The following is a 20,195-nucleotide window of genomic DNA, read 5'->3' as shown; positions in this document are numbered from 1 at the left end:
CGATAAGGCCAATATTTGGTGTATTTGATCGTTGCATTCCTGTAAATATCTTCATTGTTTTAGTTTTGGGTTTATTTGTTGCATACTACCAATTTGATTGTGTTTGATGCTAAATTTTGGGCTTCCATCAATTGTATTAACAGTGGTAGGAAAGTGTGGTAGCTCATTTTGTCCTCTCGCAGGTTAATCTCACCATGTTTTTGTTGTTGTTGCTCTGCAGAGTTTGGGGAACTCGCAGCGTGAATATGAGAAGCACGTTCTGCTGTACAGCATCCGCAACCAGCTGCGATTCCGCAATAACCTAGGTGAGCAAGTTTGTCCCTCACACCCAGCTCCACTCGCTTCATGTACATCTTGTACAGCTACGCACATCGCAATGATGCACGGGATTAAAAGATAAAGGGGCGAACAAATCCTCTTGTGTTTGATAGCACAGTAATAAAGCCTGTTTCTGTACTGACCAAGGGTACGCTCAGTTTCCAGTTTGTCAGGTACATTTTAGCTTGAAGGAATTTGTTCTAATTCAACAGCCCTGCGATAAATCCTGCTGTCAGGATAGTTGGATTGATCTCATTATTTAGACTGTATTAGCTTTAGCTAGGTGTGTCTTAAAAAAGACAGCTTAGTGCAAACTATAGCTGCACCAGGCTAGGCCAACGTGCAGACGAAACAGGAACAATAATAATAATATTGATTGGTACACTGTGTCTAAACAGGTTATACAGATCGAGTGTCATCAACACTATCCTTATCCTTATGCTTGTCTTCAATAACCAAGAAAGTGATTCTATTACCAGTTAAGTAATATGTCAATCAAAGTCTCTGTGTAATTATCAGTTTATCTAATGAATTGTGACCTTGTGGTGCTTCTTCAGGATCAATGCTCCTTTTTTTAACCTGGATTGATCTGGTATAGATTGTATACTGTATGAACACTGACCTCTAGCTGTGACCTGACTGCTCTGTGTGTGTGTGTGTGTGTGTGTGTGTGTGTGTGTGTGTTTTTATGAGCAGTGCGCCATGTGAGGAAAGATGAACGCAAGTATTATGAGGAGCTCCTGAAGTACAGCCGGGAACACCTGATGCTGTACCCCTACCACCTGTCTGACATCATGGTCAAAGGGCTGCGGGTCACTCCATTCTCATATTACATAGGAATCATGGAGGTAAGAAACCGCTGGTGCTGCTGCTGCTGCTGCAGTGCAGAGAGGAACAGAGATGTGGCAAGGCTAAGCCTCAGCCATATATCTTTTATCATGATCTCAGTAAGCAGCTTCTCGAACACCTGAACATCCATCTAAAAAAGCTCCGGCTGATTCAGTGGTGCGGCGTTGGCTTCTGTCTGGAAACCCAAGACAATAACATGGTGATTTCACAATTTCATCTGTGCATTCAGAACAATGAGCTGGGTAAACTCAAAGGCACAGAGCAGGAATTCTTATTGTGCAGCAGCAAAGATGCTCTAATTGGTTTGGAAACATCCAGTCTCTCTTAATTTAAACTGAACAATGTCTTCAGTGCAAGCATCCCTGGAAACAGCTGCAGAAATGTCAGTTTCCGACCAAACAGAATGCACAAAAAACATTATAATAAGAAGGATCTGAGCTTTTTACGACTCCCTGCTGTCATGACTAATGTGCTTTGTTACTCGGATAATTGAAATATACCGTGTACCTGAATAGATCTACTGAAAAGGTGTCATTTGTGCAGCCACATCATAATTATATAGTCTGTATGTATAGAGGAGGAAGCCTCTGTGCGTCACTGGCTGAGTGAGCGCATTTCCATGTAAATGTTAGGAAACATTACGTAGAGTGCATTTAGTCATTAGATATATTCAGTTAGTGTGTGAGATATTGCAGCATATGGTGTCATGTATTTCCCATGTTGATAGATTTGGCATCAGTCAGGCACTAGGTGTCAGTCAATGTCTGGTGAAGCTTTGTGTACCAGCTCGGGGGAGACTGATCCCAGGACAAACACACCCAGAGAAAAATCTTTGCTGTTTGCTCTGCAGTCAGTTTGGGCTCGGTCCGCATGACGGCTCACTCTCACTGATAAAGCTCAGTGTGTTGTTTGAGGCTGGCACCACCGGGCTCACAGAGAAGCAGTCTGTCGGAGACTGTGACCAGCCGGGTTCTCCTTGACTTCTGACATTCTCTATTTGATTACTGAGCCATGTGTTCGCACGGCTGGGAGTGCTGCCTTTGAAAAGTAATCTGAACCACGTACAATAAGATGGCTGAATAATATGCGAAAAATCTTATAATATATAACATGTGATTTTTTTTTTTTTTTTTTTGAAAGATATTGTGATATGAGTCATGATTTTAGTGGGATTGATAACATTCCAATTTCATTTTCACAGAAAAAACAAACTAAAATGATGACGTGATTGTAGGCAAGGAATCTCTGTAGAACCATAGTGTTTCATTAATAACAGTTTAAGGAGATGTTCTGAAACAGCACATGTAAAAAAACTGAGCTTCTGCAATTTGGATATGATTGCACTTGGATATGATTTCAATAATATTATGTGTGTTTCGCGTGTGAGTGTGTGTGCAGATGCAAGCTGCCACATTTGACTCTTCCACATTTAGCATACTTCCCAATTTCATCAGAACAGATATGACTTACTCGTCTTGTGTTTTATGACTTGAGCTCATAAACACGATTTAAAAGGTTTCAGCTCGTACATAAAAAGACTTCACCGTCTTTCCTGTGCACGCTAAACTGAACTTGACTGAGCTTTAATTGTGGCCACTAAATTGCCAAAGGCTATGTCATATTCTGATAATCCGACTTAAACACTTAATGAAAACTGGGAGTAGAAATTAGCACGGCTGCCCTGATCTGTTAATCCTGTTATTAATCAGAGTCAGGGGGCCTAGAAATGAGGAGAGTAAAAATGAGTTTAATTCTTCTTTCCCCTGTCTCCTTTCTTCTCTCTCTCTTTTTCTTTTTTTTTGCACCTACAGGATATTATGAACAGTGAGAAGAGTTACGACTCGTTGCCCAACTTCACTGCTGCTGACTGTGAGTTTTTTTTTAACCTTTTTCCTCAGTTCCCCCTTCTCTCTCTCTCTCTCTCTCTCTCTCTCTCTCTCTCTCTCTCTCTCTCTCTCTCTCTCTCTCTCTGACAATGCTGAAATGCCTTTACTGGAGTTCTGTGTACCTCCCACCACTCGCGCTATCTCTGCGTCTCTGGTCTCTCTCTGTCTCTTTTTATTATTCTTTCACAGTTCTTGTTTTTAAAGCGCTGACAGTGTATGCGGGCGGTGATAGAACAGTCAAAGTTTTCAGGAAGCTCGGGGTCATGAGGTCATCTGAGGGGCACTTTAAACTGAAGATCTTTAACGGATATCTGACGATTCTGTATGATTCATATCAGATCTTCATGAAGCTGAATGACAGAAAATTAATTGGCAGTTGTTTTTAAGCCAAACATAATTAAAATGATTTATTTATGTATATTTGACTCTTTAAAGATGTCACCTTTAGCTTTTCCAGTTAATTATGAAAATAATTTGCAGATCAATTAAGCCAATCAGTGTTTGTTTTCTTTGTCTTTTGTAAAACTGCTTCTCGAACACAAATTACAATTCACAGCTTTGCTTAACTTGCAACATAAGTCTCAATGATTTTTTTAGAAAGTCGAGTTTTTGGCACCTGGTGCTCGCCTGTTGGCAGGTGTAGCATATGTCTGTTGTTTAGTTTTCCTGACGGGAAGTTGGAGTGATTTTGTTGTGTTTAAATGCTGGAGAGCTGATAGGAAAGCCCTCTACTACTCCGGTTGAATAGCAAACAAATCCCACACTGGTTTTAAAGGTTTATGAGAGAAATGGCTTTCAAAGCCCGCTGATGAGCATAACTAATAAGCATAACACATTTCTTTGTTTTTCCATAACCAAACAAGAGCACCAGCCAAGTGGTTTTTGGATTAACTTATAGAAATCTCATTTCATGGTGATCAAAAATGCTTCTCAAAAACCAAATGTTGTTTGTTTTTTTTGTGATATGTTACTGAGGTGCAGCGTTCCTCAGAAATTCTTGCAAAACCAGGTTAGGATTGCATCAAAGCTGAAAGTCAAGTGTATGGGCAGTCGTAGCTTTCTGCTGTCGAGTGAAGCAGGCCCTGGCTTTGGCCTGTGAGCGTCTGAGTCCTGGCAGTACAGGACCTTCACGCGGCGAAGACAGAAGGCTGTCGGCAGGCTGCCCTGCTCGCCCGGGCCTCTCTCCTCTAATCTCCCTGGAGGAGCTCTGGAAGTGTGTCATGCAGAAGTGGGTGGATGGAGAGGCAGTGTGAGAGTTTTTTTTACGTGGGTGGATGTTTGTGTGTTGTGTCTGTGTCTCTGTGAAATGGGAGGATACGCGTGTAGGATTCTGCTGCATTAGGTGGCCAAAATGCGAACTTCCCTTTGAGGCCAACTTTGCATTTGCATACCGTTGCCCAGTAGTTCCTCAAACACAGGATATCTGTTCATTTGAATACAGATAGAAAAAAATGCATGCACATGTTGTAGTTGGATCTGTGTATGTTGGTAGGTGGATCAGTAGTTGCTTGTATGTGTGTCAGGGGATTGTCCCAGAGAAGGTGTGTGGGTATTTGCGTGGACGCGCTCCCTCAGCACAGTTAGGATGAGTCACAGTTACCACTTGTGACGCTCTCTCTCCCCAATATGAAGTTGGAAATCTCCAGAAAAAAATAATTCTCAAACTTTTCTCCTCGCTGTAATTGTCTCTCTCTTTTTTTTTTTTCTTGTAAATCCTCAGAGGCTGTAATAGAAAAATACCAGAGACACTTTTGCAGCTGCACTGCAGCCAGATTTATTTGCCGTGGTGTTAATGTGCAGCGATTACAAGTTCATGGCCAGTTAACTGAGGCATGATTGAGTTTTACTCGCTAATGTTTCTCATCATCCCACAGGTCTGCGGCTGCTTGGCATTGGGAGAAACCAGTACATTGACCTGATGAATCAGTGCAGGTCTTCCAAAGTAAGACATGATACTGATATAGCCTTTTATAATGATCAATTATAGAATAAAAGCTCATACATTAAGCTAGTTCATTTGTTCATATTCACATCCTCCTAAATGTACCTGTAAATGTGGCACACTCAAGCTGTTCTGAATATTTTTAAAATGACAATATAAGCACTTAACAGTTATTAGATTTTAGTGACTCGATCTCACCAAACCTGTTCCACCTTTTGTCCACTTTGTCAGAAATTCTTCCGCAGGAAGTCGGCGCGGGACCTGTTGCCGGCCAAACCGGTGGAAATCTCTGTGGAGCCGTGGTGGGTGGCTCAGACAGGCTACATCACTGAGGACGATATCAGGGTGAGCTAAGAGCTCTGCTTCTTTTTCTTTTGCATGTTTCAGTTCAGTTTGGTTCATAGTGATAGCAGGCCGGGATGGATGACGTGCTGATAGGGTGGGAGGAGGGAGGACGTGAGTTTAGGCATTTAATTTCCTTCCCTTTATGTACATTTCATGTATCATAGATCTACAAATTAAGTGAGAGAATGATGTGTTGGTGCCATCTTTACCCTGAGCTATCATTGAAATTCATACACTTTAACCCACCAAGCTACAACTGTTCATCCCATGAGCCCCTGCAACGCATCTCACCTGACTAAAAATAAATACCTGCCGAGTTCCCGACACTTCTTCTCCCTTCCACAAGAAAGAAAGAAACACTGCAGAACAGTCTAGGAATCCACATAGTTATAATATGCAAATGTTTTCCTTCCTTCCCAGAGACTACACTGTCACTGTTTTGATATCCATGGAAACAAACCCGCATGTACAGCGGCGCTCTAACGTAGCATGTGTGTTGATGTGTGTAATTACAGATCTGCTCTCCGGCAGAGAAAAAAGCCATTGATAAGATGATAGATTCTGGTCCTCAGCTGGCTGGATCGATGGAGTACAATGTGGTCTTAAGTGAGTATCTGTCACATGTTATGTTCCCATTGGAAACAACTTTGTCTGCAGACGTTAACACCTTTGGTTTACTAATTATCCTAATAAGACAACATTTATGTATCATTTTTTTTTTCAACTCGATGGGGTAATTGAGGCCAAAGCTAGTAGTGTTTTTGCATTGTACTTGATATTATTTCTAATATTCTGTTTCCTTCGTGTATGTAAATGGAAGTGGACACAAAATCATTTGAATGACCACTGCTGAATAAAATACCTTTTTAAATTCACATCGTTGTGCGATGGCTGTGAAGTAAAGTGGGTCATCCACTGATGACAGGGTTGGTGTTCCGATCCTCAGCTCCTGTCCACACGTCGAAGTTTTTTTTTTTTTTTTCTTGATAAAAGCAGCCAGATATGATCTAAAGTGAGAGTGGTAACACTCCACAATGTCGCTTTTCAAACCTCCAAAACCTAAAAGCTGCTTTATTTATTTATTTATTTTAACATACCATTAATGCATCTGGACTTTTGCATTTAGAGGCTTTCAGAGTGAATTTTCTGTCTCCCTTTTTTCCATATTTGATCTGGTGCTCTTGGAATTACTTCTGCTTTTGCATCTTGTTTGAACAGGAATTGTGGAAGCACGTTACAACTGTTTTCTCATAGCTTTACAGTCCCTTAGCAACAACATCTTGAGATCTTGTATTATTTAATATATTAACCGTTTAAATAATATATTAGTGCATGCGATAGCAGTTGGGGACAGAAAGAGATGTTTGAAAACTCTGCCTGACTGATTTAGTTCGACTATTTTTATCTGCCCACCGGCGCAGTATGAACTTAGCAGTAATGCTTTATTTCCAGGAAAGTAATAGTAATGGGATTTTGATATAAAGTAGAAGGAGGCTGAAACTAATTGCAGTTTAAGGTCTTTGATCAGCGCGCTGGTGTGAATTTCAAAGCTGAAGCACGGGGAGCGATGGTTGTGTCCGCGCAGTTTATATGTTAATTAGAGAACAGTTTGACAGTGATGAACCTCAACCTCTGGAGTGCTGGTTCCTGAGTGGGAACAAATACAATTAAATGCAGGAGACGGCGAGCAATTTGAATACAAGTAGCTGTTAAAATGAGATTTGATTGGCCTCAATTTTTTTTCCACCACGCTCACATGTACAATTTTCTGTTCTACACGGAAGAAGTTTAATAAGTAATTTGTTTTGTGAGATTTGTTTTTCCACAACGTTAATGGACATAATGTCTAATTATTCTGTACCTGTGCACACTCCAGGCTTGTACAACCGGGGCTTCATCTACTTGGATGTTCCCATATCTGATGACAGCTGCATCTCAGGTGTGTGTGTGTGTGTGTGTGTCTGTTTAAACATCCTCCTATTACCCTCCCTTGAGTGATTACCTTGACTAAACAGAGTATGTACCTAAATTACAACTGTGAGAACAGACTATTATGGGTAATGGGCTTGCACTGATCTGAAGCATTGCATAATGGGGTCATTACAGGTGCACACAGTATTTAAGTAGGGAGGAAACAATGCTTTTCAAAATAAAACAATGTAAGATATCTGTGTGAAATGTTTGCACTCATTGTTCGTGTGTCTCAGTGCCCCCACTGGAAGGCTTTGTCATGAACCGCGTTCAGGGTGATTACTTCGAAACGCTTCTCTACAAAATCTTTGTGTCTATTGATGAGCAGACAAACGTAGCGGAGGTAGGCTTCAGAAATATTTTTCATTGTTCTTTCCCGCTGTGCTCATTGAATGTAATATCATCTTTGTGTGCGATTGTGTGTTTATCGATCAACTATTTTTCTCTCTCTCTCTCCCTCCCTCCCTCTCCCTCTCCCTCTCCCTCTCTCTCTCTCTCTCTCTCTCTCTCTCTCTCTCTCTCTCTCTCTGTGTCTCTCAGCTGGCAAACGTGTTGGAGATTGACTTGGGTTTAGTGAAGGTTGGTATCCACTTGCTTCAGAATGAGTCCAATTGTAATGTGTAGACTAAAGTACTTTTTTTCACAAGTGGAGGGATAGATGTGGGGAGTGTGGCTGGCCCCGCTTTCAAAATCGCCACTGACAAAACGGAGAGGTAATTTTCTCTGATTCCGCTGTGGCATTGAAGAGATTTTTGACACTCGCTTTTTGCCTCTCTGTGTGCTTGAAGGCACACAGTGTAGCACTGGAAAGAAATAACAGACCTTTTCTGATTTTTGGAGACAAAGATTTTTGGAAGAAGTTTGGCATTGCCATTTTTCACTTCACTCCGTTTGAATTTGCCTTCCAAAGGTGCGCTAATATTAAATTTGGATCCTGGCAATTTGTTGTATAAATGTATATAATTTTTTGACAGTAGTGAATTGCCATTTTTTTGTTGGCTTTTCAAATGAATAGTGTGCAAATTGGTGAGAGAGGCATGGTTATTATGATGCCTAGCAAACAGATATATCTGTACTCTTTGGTGGTTTCATTCGGGATACAAACTCAACACACGTACACACACTTGAGAGCTAGACTCTGACACATACACACACACACAAACATGCACATCATTTCAGAAAAGATCCATCATTCCCTGTGACCAGAGAGCTGAGCGTCACCATTCCAGTTGAATTGGTGCTCGCGTTTGACCCAGTTTCCCCAAGTTTCCTATTCCCTCACCATCCGACACAAAGTCAAACGCCCTCCCAGTGTTATGACCTCCAGTCTGAAGAGCTGAACTCCCTCTGTCTCTCTGTCTCATCTCAATCTTGCCGCTGAAAAGCGGCACTCAGAGAAGCAACTGCAGCGATTCTCCCGGAGAAAGCTTGTAACTTCAGAGATGATTGAGATGTCTGAGAGGTCTCCTTTGTGTCAAACTTTTCCCATCGTGACTTGAGTTTAACTTTCTCCTGCGTAATGACTACCTCATGGCCTGAGTCACTTGAAAAAAATTTTCATCGCTGTGCTTCTTTTGATATGATAAGAGGGGTGACTGAGAGTTGACCTGAGCTTGCACCACCGGGCATTAAGGTGTGGAAAGCAATCAGGCGTGCCATACTTGACTGAGGCGACCTGTTCAGCCTGAATAAAAGATTCAACATCAAGACACGTTGATAACTGTATAAATTAAGGAAATAATGACAAAGGCTGCCAAGAGTTTCGTTTTTTTTTTCACCAAAGAATAAGAAGAGTAATGACTTTTTATTATATGTAGATCCTGTCCCTCATTAAGGGGGCATCACCCCCTTAATGAGCAACAGGTCATACCTGAGTATTCAGGTAGTTTTTAGGCTCTTCTAGACCTTCACAATGATGTCAGTAGAATCTGACCCTCTGGGACAGAAGCAATCTTTGTATAACCAGCAAATCGAGTCCATTAGTTAAAGTTTTTTTTGGACTACACATTCATCCTGCCTTCACATTGTATAGATAGTACTGAAATGGTAAATCTTTGTCTTTTTTTAACATATATTTAATTAGATTTTATAGGTTTTGTCTTAGAAACATGTGAAATACTCGGTGTGGTGCGTGTTTACTGCAGTGTGAAATTTTATTAGTTAACAGTTTGTGAAATATCTTTCCACAAATACGTATGAACATAATTTTTTTTAATTCCTCTGCATATCGACTACATATAGAGCCAGTTATTTTCACTGCAAAAACAATCTGTGGCTCAAAGTTTTGGCATCATCTCCTTTTGAATAACAGCACAACACTCACCATTCTGACTTGAGATAACACCAGCAATCAGACAAGAAGAAGCTGTCAAAAATAGACCTTCATTTTTCTTAGACATGTACAAGACAGGTTTCATGTTGATAATCTATGTAATGTAATGTAATGTAATGTAACAATATAAGACTAAAAGAGATGTATCAAATTGCAACTGTGTTTTTTTAAAATCAGAATGCAGTGTCCATGTACTGTCGCCTCGGCTTCGCTGTAAAGAAAGGTCAGGTGTTCTCCTCAGACCAGCTCCACCCCACCTGGAAGAACGCCCCATCTGTCAACCGACTCAAGTATGTGCCACCTGTGCAGGCAGCCATTATCAACCACCCGTCATCCTGTAGTGGCAGTGGTGCCATATTTGTCCCATTAAATTTCATTATTTTATATTTTTAGAAGCATTTTCTTGTCAAAATGTCAAAATTGATAAAACGCTGAAGGCGACATTTCTTTGGAATGATTCAGTCTTTTACATACTGTTACTGATACTCACTCTCATGTGGAAGAAATTATATATCCTTGTAAATTACTTATGCTCTTCATCAGTAAAAAAAAATCTTTTTCTAAATGATAAAATATTTAAATGACTTGTCTGGGTTGTTTGTGGTGATGGTGATTTTTTTTTTTCTTTTTTTTTTTCTTTCATTCACTGTGTCTCCGTCGTCTGTGTTAGGAGCACCATGGACCCTCAGAAGATGCTGCTGTCCTGGGAGCAGGGCAGTCCTGTCATGGAGGGAGGCTCCTCAGCCACCGACACAGACACCACCAGTCTGGAAGACCAAGGTCTGTCTGGTCACACACATGCATACACACACACACACACACACACACACACACACACACACGTGCACAAACTCTGCAGTGTATGCAGATAAATACACATCCTGATGTATGCTCACAAAGCACTTTCTGAACATTACTTTGGAAGTTTTGAAGCAGGAGTGCTAATTAATCCCTAGGAAAGCTCAGTCGTGCTTCTGAAAGTCATTCTCACATTAATAAGTGTTTGTCTAAAATGGTCTCATTTTTGGTCTAATTTTAACTTTGTTATGCGTGTTAAGGTGGCACTGTTGGGTTGCACAGACTAACAAAGTGTTATCAAAGTGGCTGTTCATCATCTTAATAAATTAAAATTAGGCACTTTGACAAAGGGACTTACAGTAGTTCGTCACAAGTTCATATCCTCAATTTAAGAATGACGCAGTTGTGCTATTACATGCATTAACCTTGTGTAACGTCTCTGCAGCAGACACAGGCAGCGTCAGCAGCCTGAGCATCCCAGCCGCACCCACAAAGAGGATCGCCTTCCTGTTTGACTCTACCCTCACAGCCTTCCTCATGATGGGCAACCTGTCTCCGGTTAGTGACGAATGTGACCACACAGATTGTCAAATATGAAAAGACTTAGATCATATCGACCGCGTTTCTTGATTCGTCTGTGTCTGCGTCCTCTATCAGAACCTGAAGAGTCATGCAGTGACCATGTTCGAGGTGGGTAAGCTGTCCGATGAGACTCTGGACAGCTTCCTGGCCGAGTTGGAGAAGGTGAGACCGACGATGGAAAGAAAATAAAGAATTGCTAGTGCTAATTTGTACATGCTCACACCACAAATATGCATGCAGACACTCTTTAACTTATTTTCTCGTTTCTGTATCTCCAGGTGGAAAGCACAGCAGAAGGCGAGGCCCAGCGTTACTTTGACCACGCTCTGACCCTGAAAAATACCATCCTCTTCCTGCGCTATAACAAAGAACTCACTCAAGACCAGGGACCTGATATCCCAAATATAGGTAATTATGCACCCCCTTTGTTATTCCTTTCACAGAGGACTACAGGAGCAAGACCTGGAACAGACACCTGTACATGTCTGTGCATATAAAAATAGCCAGCTTGCAGTCCAGATGTGTTTTTGTGTATTACTACACGGCTGGAGTTTGGTTTTCGGTGCCTTTCCAGCCTCAGCAGCAAGCTAATAGAACAGAAACTCATATTTTTGCCCGTCGTCTGCGCACAGCTGACATCAGCTGTGATTAAAAATGCAGGCAGCGTTTTGTAATCGTTGTTTCAAAATCAATTTCAAAATGCCACGTATCAATCAGACTGAAATTTAAGGTGAGCTGGGAGGTGGCAGTCAATGTGGTGGAAGGACTCTGTGTGTGTGCTAATGTGTGTATGATTCAAAGCACAAATGGCTCATTATGTTCAGTGAAAGACAGAATTGTGTCTGTTGATGTAAGTATTAAAAACCAGGTGAAAACAGAAAATTGTTTTGGTGTAGCTGAGGCTCATTTTAACACTTTTGTTTCATCTTAACTGTTGTCAAAAAGATATTCTGAGCTATCATTACCACAGTTGCTGCAAACAGTTACTTGTAAATGAGACCCATGCAACTACTTGAACGTGTTTTTTGGGAAATCAATAATTAATGAAGCTTTAAAAAGTTATTTTCATGTGAAAAACTTTTGGATAAAACCAGAAACTCTCAATGAAACAACGCAGGGGAGGTGGATCTTCTATTTGTGCTGCTTTTGGCAAATTTCTGTCTGCCTGAATAGTTCCTCTTGAATGTGGTCACGATTTCTAGACTCACTAACGTGCCACGAGAGCGAAGCCGTATTGTTCTGCTAGAATCTCTAGAGGGAACAGCAAAGAGCGAGTCGTCCAGTGACGACAAAGCAAAGCTCTGAGTTTCAATGTAGTGCCACCAGATGCCGTTTGTTTGGTTTGGCTGCGTGCCTCACTTTTTGATTGTCTCATCTCTCAGTCCTCCTCAGCTTTGCTGCTCCAGGCGTCTCCCGAGGAGCGAGCACACTGAGAGGCTGCAGGCTGGAGAAGCTGAACAAAGCCCACAATGATACAGCAGTCTAGTGATGATCCGATGATTGTTGGAGTAGGAAGTGTGGCAAATTGTAATGTCTTAACAGTCTAGACTCCTCAGTGCAGCACCACATGGTGTTGATGGCAGACTGTGGTGTAAATTATGGAAATGAATGATTATCAGCTTGAGAAAAATCTCTCATCCGAGCCTCCCTCAGACTTTACAGTACGAGGCAGCTGCCGCGGCTCGTGTGAAGGATTGTTCGCTCTTTATGTTGTGGAATGAATCTAAACATGAGCTTCGTCAGCGTCATCTCTGCTCCTGATTTATCTGTTAATCAACACTCAGCAGGACATAGACCTCTTGCATCTTCATTATATATTTAGTGTAAAAGAGGTGATTAAATCGACAAGAATATCAAGTTGACACCTGTGTCCTTTCGAGAGGGCGTTCTTTATAAGTCACCTTGGAGAGAGCGCTCGTCTTAACACCACAGCTATAAAGAAAGAAAGAATCTTTATTGTGCAATCTGGATGTGATCTATCCACAGTGGGGAGAAACTTCCAGGAGCTTTATTTGCCCTTCTTCCTCCGCTTCTTCACATAAAAAAAAAGTTCTTTGTTTTGGGGGGGAGATTTGCTTTCTTGCTCAGAGTTACACCGCTCCCATATTTGTCTGGTAAACTTACAGTAAGTAAGTCCGACTGATCACTTACGCTTTCTTCCCAGCCGATTTGGTATAAAAGTTGTGCCAACCCCTGTTTTTTCTCTCCCGACTAGGTTTCCCCTTGGACATGCTGCGCTGTGAGAGCCTGCTGGGTCTGGACCAAGCCACCTGCAGCCGCGTCCTCAACAAGAACTACAAGCTGCTCGTCTCGATGGCGCCGCTCAGTAACGAGATCAGACCCATCAGCAGCTGCACGCCTCAGGTACGACACCTGGACGGAGGGAGAGCAGAGGGGCACGATGTGCAGCGTGCCAGGATGTTGTGCGTTGTGCCCGTAGAGTTGCACGTTTGTTTGTTTTAGCCTAACAGATTGTAGGTGTGCGCTCCCGTTTGGTTGGGTTTGTCCTCTTACCGTGTGTACACACTTGTGTGTGTGCCCCGGGGTGATTTGTGACTGTGTGTGTGCATACTTTGTGGGAGCGCTCATCCTGCAGTTTCCCCCAACAACAAAACCACACAAAGGGGAGATGGAGGGAGAGAGAGAGAGGAGGGGAGGCAAGGCTCATGAGTAATTCCTCTGCCTGGCCACAGTCCAGCTTTCTAGCTGAGCTCGGAGAGACAGAGGGAAAGAAGTTAAACTCTTGTTGTTCCATTCACGCTGCTGTTTATTCTCACACTGCTGGGATTCAGCGAAGTGGAATTCAGTGAATTCTTTTCTTTTGTTTTCTGCTCACATCGCTAATAGCGGCTTCAATTCCGGCTTCTCAGAGAGAAGAACAACACAGACGCAATTATTCTCCTTTGTCCGTTACTCTAAACTCTCTATTTTGTTCATTTAAAGGGTTTATGTGAATTATTAAACAGGAAAGAATGCCGGAGGATGTTTACATGTGTCCGCGTTAGTTCTGCTCCTGTACACTTACGTATGTGTGCCTGTTTGTTTCTTCCTGCAGCACATTGGCCCGGCCATCCCCGAGGTGAGCTCCATCTGGTTCAAGCTGTACCTGTACCATGTGACCGGCCAAGGCCCGCCATCTCTGCTGCTCTCCAAAGGCTCCAGGCTCCGCAAACTGCCGGACATATTCCAGGTTAGCCCGAACTAATGATCAGTCAGGTAGGAAGGTGAAATAAGTGTAGGTACACATCTCTGTATCAGCCCCACGTGACAAGAAAGACAATACGTCAAAGACGGGATCGGACACTCTTTCTTCTTTGACACCTGCCATTTTTAAAAGTTTGACCTTGCTGTTTCAGCCGGAGGAGCAGATAATCAGAGCGCAGGAGGTAAAAATCAAGGCCTCCTTTGCCCCTTTCGTCAACCTTTACTTCTCAACAACAAAGCACCTGGCGCGTCACAATCACAGACATACCACACCGCGCACCTGCATTTTCCTCCGCCAAAGCTTCATACTGTCTTGGAATTTTTTCAAAACTATCCTGGGAATGTAAGACGGGGCACAAAAGAGAGTTTGATGCAGTAAATTCTAAAGGTGGGACAGGTAATACCATGCAAATAGGTCACTTAGACAGCAGCATATATTTTTCGACTTGTCTGCTTCTCATTTCATTCGTATGAACCGTTTTTTTCTTCACTGTAGTAACAACCTATTCTCCACTTTCAGAGCTGACAACAGTTAACAAAACAGAAAACAACAACACCTAATTTATTTTAGAAAGCTGTGATTCTGTGGGGAAAAGCCATGCAAAAGTCATAGCACTGTAAGATAGCAGCTGGGAGGTGGAAGGTTGACAAGTCGGTGTGAACGGAGATGTTGTCATGCTTCCACTCTTTGTTTTTCATCTCTGACAATAAACCTAGTGAGTACATGTAGAGACCTATGAATGCATTTTCTTTGTATTGTGCGTTGCTCATTCTTCTTATTTATTTTATTACTCCACGCTACCTTGTGTCAAGAGTCTTTAAGATAGCTATATGACATGAAAAGCATTCTTCCTATTATGTATCATGACTCAGTATGGTGCATGATGCGGCATCCCTTGATGCTGTACACCATCACACCACAGTCCTGATTGTTTCAGTGGTTAGGAGCAGTGGAAGAATCTTTTTGCTGAGGCATTGTTTTGTTTTGTTTTTCACTGTCCAGGTCTACGACAGGTTGTTGATCACCTCCTGGGGTCACGACCCTGGAGTCGTCCCTACATCCAACGTGCTGACCATGCTCAACGACGCCCTCACACACTCTGCTGTACTTATTCAGGTGAGCACACACACACACACACACAAGCTATAATGGCTTCCAAGACTCACTGCGTTGCAAATAAACTGTACTGTATGTATTTATGTATGTGTGTAACCTTCAGGGTCATGGCATGCACGGCCATGGAGAAACCGTTCACATCCCGTTCCCTTTTGATGAGGAAGATCTGAAAACAGGTGAGTTATTACATGTGGATAAAGCTGTGAAATCACAACGAAGCTGACATTTTACAGAATATGACATGTTTTTATATGGACGTCTGTGTCGCCTCTGCGCAGAGTTCTCCTACTCCAACATGTGCACGCACAAGGCGCTGCAGAAGCTGAAGGAGCAGGTGGACCTGGAGCACCAGTGTGGCTACATCACCATGCTCAACTCCAACAACAGGCACCGTCGCAGGGCCAGCGACAGCACTGAGTGCAGAGGTAGTTAGAAGCTAATGCAAAAACGTGTCTATGTGAGCATCGAGAGACAAGACCTGTAGTTGAATTAGTAACAATGTCCTTGGCTCTGATGGCTGTTGGCACCGGCAGTGCAAATTAAATAAAGAGTGCTCACAGTCCAGTTTAATTATGCTGTTTGTCTGCATAATTGTGCCCCTTATCGTGCTAGCCTTTGCTAATGGATGTGGATCGAACAGTGTTAGCCTTTACTTTGAGATTTACCGATCGAATCTTGCTGATGCAAGTGAGCACAGGTTCTGTTTAACGTAAATATTCATGCACAGTTTATTTAAATTGACAGATCATTATTCAGCACAAGCAAAAAACTGTTTAAGTGAAGGACATTCAAGTTGTTATCTAGTAACAGCCTTAGAGCTGATGGAGATTTGCTTCTTTTCTTCAAGGGGACACGCATCTAGGCGGAGGTCTGGACACCAACGGCAGCACTGAGTCCTTTGAGCTCGTGACAGAAGAAAACAACGGGGACGGCAAAGCAAAGACAGACAGTAGGTCTACTTTTTAATCTTTAACTTTGAGAGTCAGTTAAATGGTTAAATTGTGATCCCATGTTGGATTCCAAACCAACATGTCCGTCTTAATGCGCCTCATGCTGTAATAAGGTGTGTTACAATCCCTTTCTTTCAGCCCTTTCATCTGAAGACGAGTGGGTCCCTCTTGAACTGTGCTTCGGCATGCCCCTCTTCAGCTCGGAGCTCAACCGCAAAGTGTGTCGAAAAATCGCCTCGCACAAACTGTGCAGCAGTGAAAGGTAAAAAAAACAAACAAACATAAAAAAAAAAACACCAGGCATCCTCAAAAATCTCACTTGTGTTTAAAACATTGAGGCAAGTGTAAAGACGTGCACTGTAGCCGGTCTAGACTTTAGCTTTGGTGTCTTTTCAGCCTTCAAGAGCTACTTCATTCGAGCCGAAAGCTATCGCTGAAGGTGCTGAGCTTCGTTCAATCATTCCAGGTAAAAACACTCTGCTGTCTCTACACGTCAACACTTGAAAATACTCGCAGGAAAGAAAAGAGAAAACAATATCCAGTTAAATTTGAGTTTAATTTCACAGATTGAGTCTGTTTGAATGAATTCACATGAACACCGATGGGTAGAATTGTGGTTTTATCTAGTTGAGATACAACAGATGTCTTTAGTGCTGTGTTTTGTAGATTTTTGAGTTTGTAGTCACAATGTGACGTCCAATGTGGAGAAAAAAAAACATGAATTTGTTATCTCAAGTTAATGAGATATTTAAGCTGTGAGGAAAGATTTCTCCACACGAGTAAACAGTATAATTAAATCTAAACGAATAAACACGAGCGGCACTAAGGTGTGTTTTTTTCTTATGAATGAGTCATAATTTTGATATAACGTGCTTAAAACAATTATCAGTGACCATGACTGCTCCCAGCAGCTATTTCATTAAACCTTTTTATTTTTAATGCATATTGATTAGATGATAAATTATTCTTTTATTATTCAGTTCCTCCTCATTTAGTAGGCATCTTAATCAGTTTGTCAAACCAATGAAGATATTGTTACGAGATGACCCACAGCTAATATAAGAATAGACTTCTAATTAAAGGTGTTTTATTTTATTCATTCATTACATACTAAACATGCAGTAGTGTGTTTCACTTGTAGTCACAAGAGAAACCAAAGAAAGAGGAGACAAAATGACCATTTTTATGGTGACCCAGTAACACGGTGAGAAATGGGTTGAGATAAAAATGAGGTACTGTGTTGATTTGCAAATGGAAATTTTGGTGGAAAAAAACATGATTTGAGAGAAAAAATATTAATAATGGAAGGGCATGATAAATATGTAGTTTCAGTTTAAAACATCCTGTCTCCTCTGTGTGCTGTCTGCCCATGACACAGACCTTGCTGATGTAACTAAGCCTCTTGACCCCCGTCTGTATAATTTATACACAAATTCTCAGCCACATGATTTAGTATATGGATGTTTTAGGAATCGCTCACAGACTTTAAATCAGACTACCTCGCCGTTCCTGTTTTTTTTTTTTTTTTGTTTGTTTTTTTCTTTTAACCCAGAGAAATGTATCCTTGTCCTACATATATCATCTGCTCTTCCCGGTGTTCTGATATGTGACTTTCGCCCCTGTGTTGGCAGGACGGCATCCTGCCCGCTGACCTGGACAGCGGCGTGTCGAACCCTCTCAGTCAGCCCCCGGCGGAGTCCGGTGTCCCCCTGCCCGCCCTCAACCTCCTCTTCAAGGACGGGCAGCTGAAGGAGTGGAGCGGGCGGGCCCCTCCTCCCCTGGACATCTCAGCTCTGCAGAAGGACCAACCCACATAAAGCCCCCCCCCCCCCAAAACTTCCAGATTTGAGGAAAAATTCTTATTGGAGGTCCATCCCTGCATCTTCATATCTGATCACAAGGAAACAAACTCATTCAGAAGCATCGCCCTCTTGTCAGTCAGTATCCACTCATGGGAAATTTAGCCTCGCCTGCACTTTGTCATTAACCTACTGTATGAGGAATCATTCTTCTGACAGCGTTGCCAACACTAGTCCCACCCCCCACCCCCACCCCGTCCCGCTGTTCTCCTCTGTGATTCCTCGTATTTGTAGCAAGGCAGTGTTATCTGTTGGAGTGGTGCTAATATCACAATATATAACAATGATGCAGGTAAACAGCATATAACCTGGAACGCCATTTAACTGGAAACACAAAGGCTGTTCTTCACTGACTAGTCCCCCCCCCCCCAACCTGACCTGACCCGACCTGACCCTTTCAATCAGTGGATGTTTTGTGATCCTCGAGAGCGAAGTGTAAAAGTGGTTGATATCGTATAGATGTTCTAAAAATGACCCACAAAATAAACAAAGTGTTGAACAGACTTCTTCAGGAATCATTTGACGATATGCATATTCCAGGACCAAGTCTTTGAACTGGAGTCCAGATACAGAGCCCCGCTGCCTCCCCGTGTCGTCTCATGTTAAGTGATCTGATGCATGATACCGTTGCACAACTCGTACCATTAAAACAAAAAAAACAAAAAAAAACAAACAACTTTCCTCTTTACTCGTAATCAATATCGGGGGCATTTATTGTTTGCACTGTGCAGGATTTCAAACAAACCTGTGGATGAAGTAATGTCATGTATTTTTTTTATGTTGGATCTGTTGTAGTGCGCACATGATATTAGAGCTCACGTTCTTCACAAGAAAGTGTTTCCTCTTAGAAACTCAGACAGGCATCAGAGAAGCTGCTGTTTTGTTCTTTTTTTTAAAAAGAAAATCTATCATTCTTTCTTTTTCAGTACAAGAGAAACACCAAAGACCATTTTCTTTTCTTGTATAATGATTTTTTTTTTTTAAATCTTTTACTGTCTTTTCTTTTTTTTTTCTCTGCCTTATCACTGTCAGCCAATCAAAACTCCCAGGTCTTTGATCAAATCTCTGGATTTGATTTGCTTATGTTTAGTTTTTTCTGCCTTTTTTTATTTTATTTTTTTATTTTACAAATGATTTTTGTGCATTTCATCAAGTGTATGCGTCCAATTAAAGCAACAACATTGGATCACAAACTACCAACTCGTGTTAAGAATTCGACAAGTTTAACCAAGTGTACCTAATATCATAGAATGGGAACAGTCAGGTCTGTGTGTTTGACCCAGGCCTGTCGTCTGCCAGTATCTCTCCCTGGATCGACTCCAGCTTGTGTGCAGTGCGGTCCACACTTGGCCGGCCCACTGCACTCTCCATGGTATTCTGTTTACACCATGTTTTCGAGAAACGGGGTTTGTAGTCTAGAGAGAAGACGGCAACTTTCGCTGTGGCTAACACAGACCCATGGGATGGAAATGCTAATGCTTTGCCCAGCGTCTCAGAGATGTGATGGTGTGTGTGGCTCCAAGAATACTTTTTTATTGCATTTAGTGATAACCCATTTTGTTCAGTTTCTTCTCTCTCTTTTTTTTTTTTTTGAAGGAATCTGCAGTTTTTGACCCACTTGTGGTTATTTCTAATAACGTGATGCTGAAATAGAGAAAAAAAAAGACTAACACGAGGTCCCATTGAAGCATGACGACTGTGTAGAAACTGTTGTGTGTGCGTGTGTGTGTGTTGTGTATGCGTGTGTATTGTACACCTCACTCTCGGTGTGTTTTCATACATGCCTACCTTTCACAATAAGAGTCCCATCTTAATCCTGCCTGTCTGTTATCTAGTTGCAGTACTCGGTTATCCTAGATACCCCCCCATCCTCCCTGAGGTATACATCCACCACAGTGTTTTTAAAAAAAATGCTAGTTTTGTATGTCAGCCTATATTTTAGGAACTCTTTGTTGTAGCTTATTTAATGGGACTGTGAATATCATTGACTGAGTTAATAATGATGACGCTCTTGTAATTAAATGGGTTTTAAAAAAAAAAAA

The 20,195-nt window shown here is 41.9% G+C and overlaps 1 protein-coding gene across 2 annotated transcripts in view; it reads left to right on the top strand.

The window, feature by feature from the left end:
• The window catches only part of fam91a1 (family with sequence similarity 91 member A1), a 21,263-nt gene extending 1,068 nt beyond the window's left edge, over positions 1-20,195 (top strand). Inside the window, exons 2-24 of one of the 2 annotated variants that reach the window (XM_019264311.2) lie at positions 221-305; positions 1,015-1,166; positions 2,979-3,036; positions 4,928-4,995; positions 5,227-5,340; positions 5,856-5,946; positions 7,217-7,279; positions 7,548-7,654; positions 7,852-7,890; positions 9,821-9,933; positions 10,314-10,423; positions 10,887-10,999; positions 11,099-11,185; positions 11,302-11,431; positions 13,239-13,387; positions 14,079-14,213; positions 15,231-15,344; positions 15,448-15,520; positions 15,623-15,769; positions 16,192-16,293; positions 16,433-16,556; positions 16,691-16,760; positions 17,926-20,195. In XM_019264311.2, coding sequence (XP_019119856.1) covers positions 221-305; positions 1,015-1,166; positions 2,979-3,036; positions 4,928-4,995; positions 5,227-5,340; positions 5,856-5,946; positions 7,217-7,279; positions 7,548-7,654; positions 7,852-7,890; positions 9,821-9,933; positions 10,314-10,423; positions 10,887-10,999; positions 11,099-11,185; positions 11,302-11,431; positions 13,239-13,387; positions 14,079-14,213; positions 15,231-15,344; positions 15,448-15,520; positions 15,623-15,769; positions 16,192-16,293; positions 16,433-16,556; positions 16,691-16,760; positions 17,926-18,111 — 2,430 coding nt within the window. In that variant the 3' untranslated portion in view covers positions 18,112-20,195. The remainder of the gene's footprint in view (positions 1-220; positions 306-1,014; positions 1,167-2,978; positions 3,037-4,927; positions 4,996-5,226; positions 5,341-5,855; positions 5,947-7,216; positions 7,280-7,547; positions 7,655-7,851; positions 7,891-9,820; positions 9,934-10,313; positions 10,424-10,886; positions 11,000-11,098; positions 11,186-11,301; positions 11,432-13,238; positions 13,388-14,078; positions 14,214-15,230; positions 15,345-15,447; positions 15,521-15,622; positions 15,770-16,191; positions 16,294-16,432; positions 16,557-16,690; positions 16,761-17,925) is intronic. The other variant, XM_019264312.2, reaches the window with a different exon arrangement.

The sequence above is a fragment of the Larimichthys crocea genome, chromosome XIII, assembly GCF_000972845.2.
Source record: "Larimichthys crocea isolate SSNF chromosome XIII, L_crocea_2.0, whole genome shotgun sequence".
Taxonomy (NCBI): Eukaryota; Metazoa; Chordata; class Actinopteri; family Sciaenidae; genus Larimichthys; species Larimichthys crocea.
This window is presented reverse-complemented; position numbering and strand designations above follow the sequence as displayed.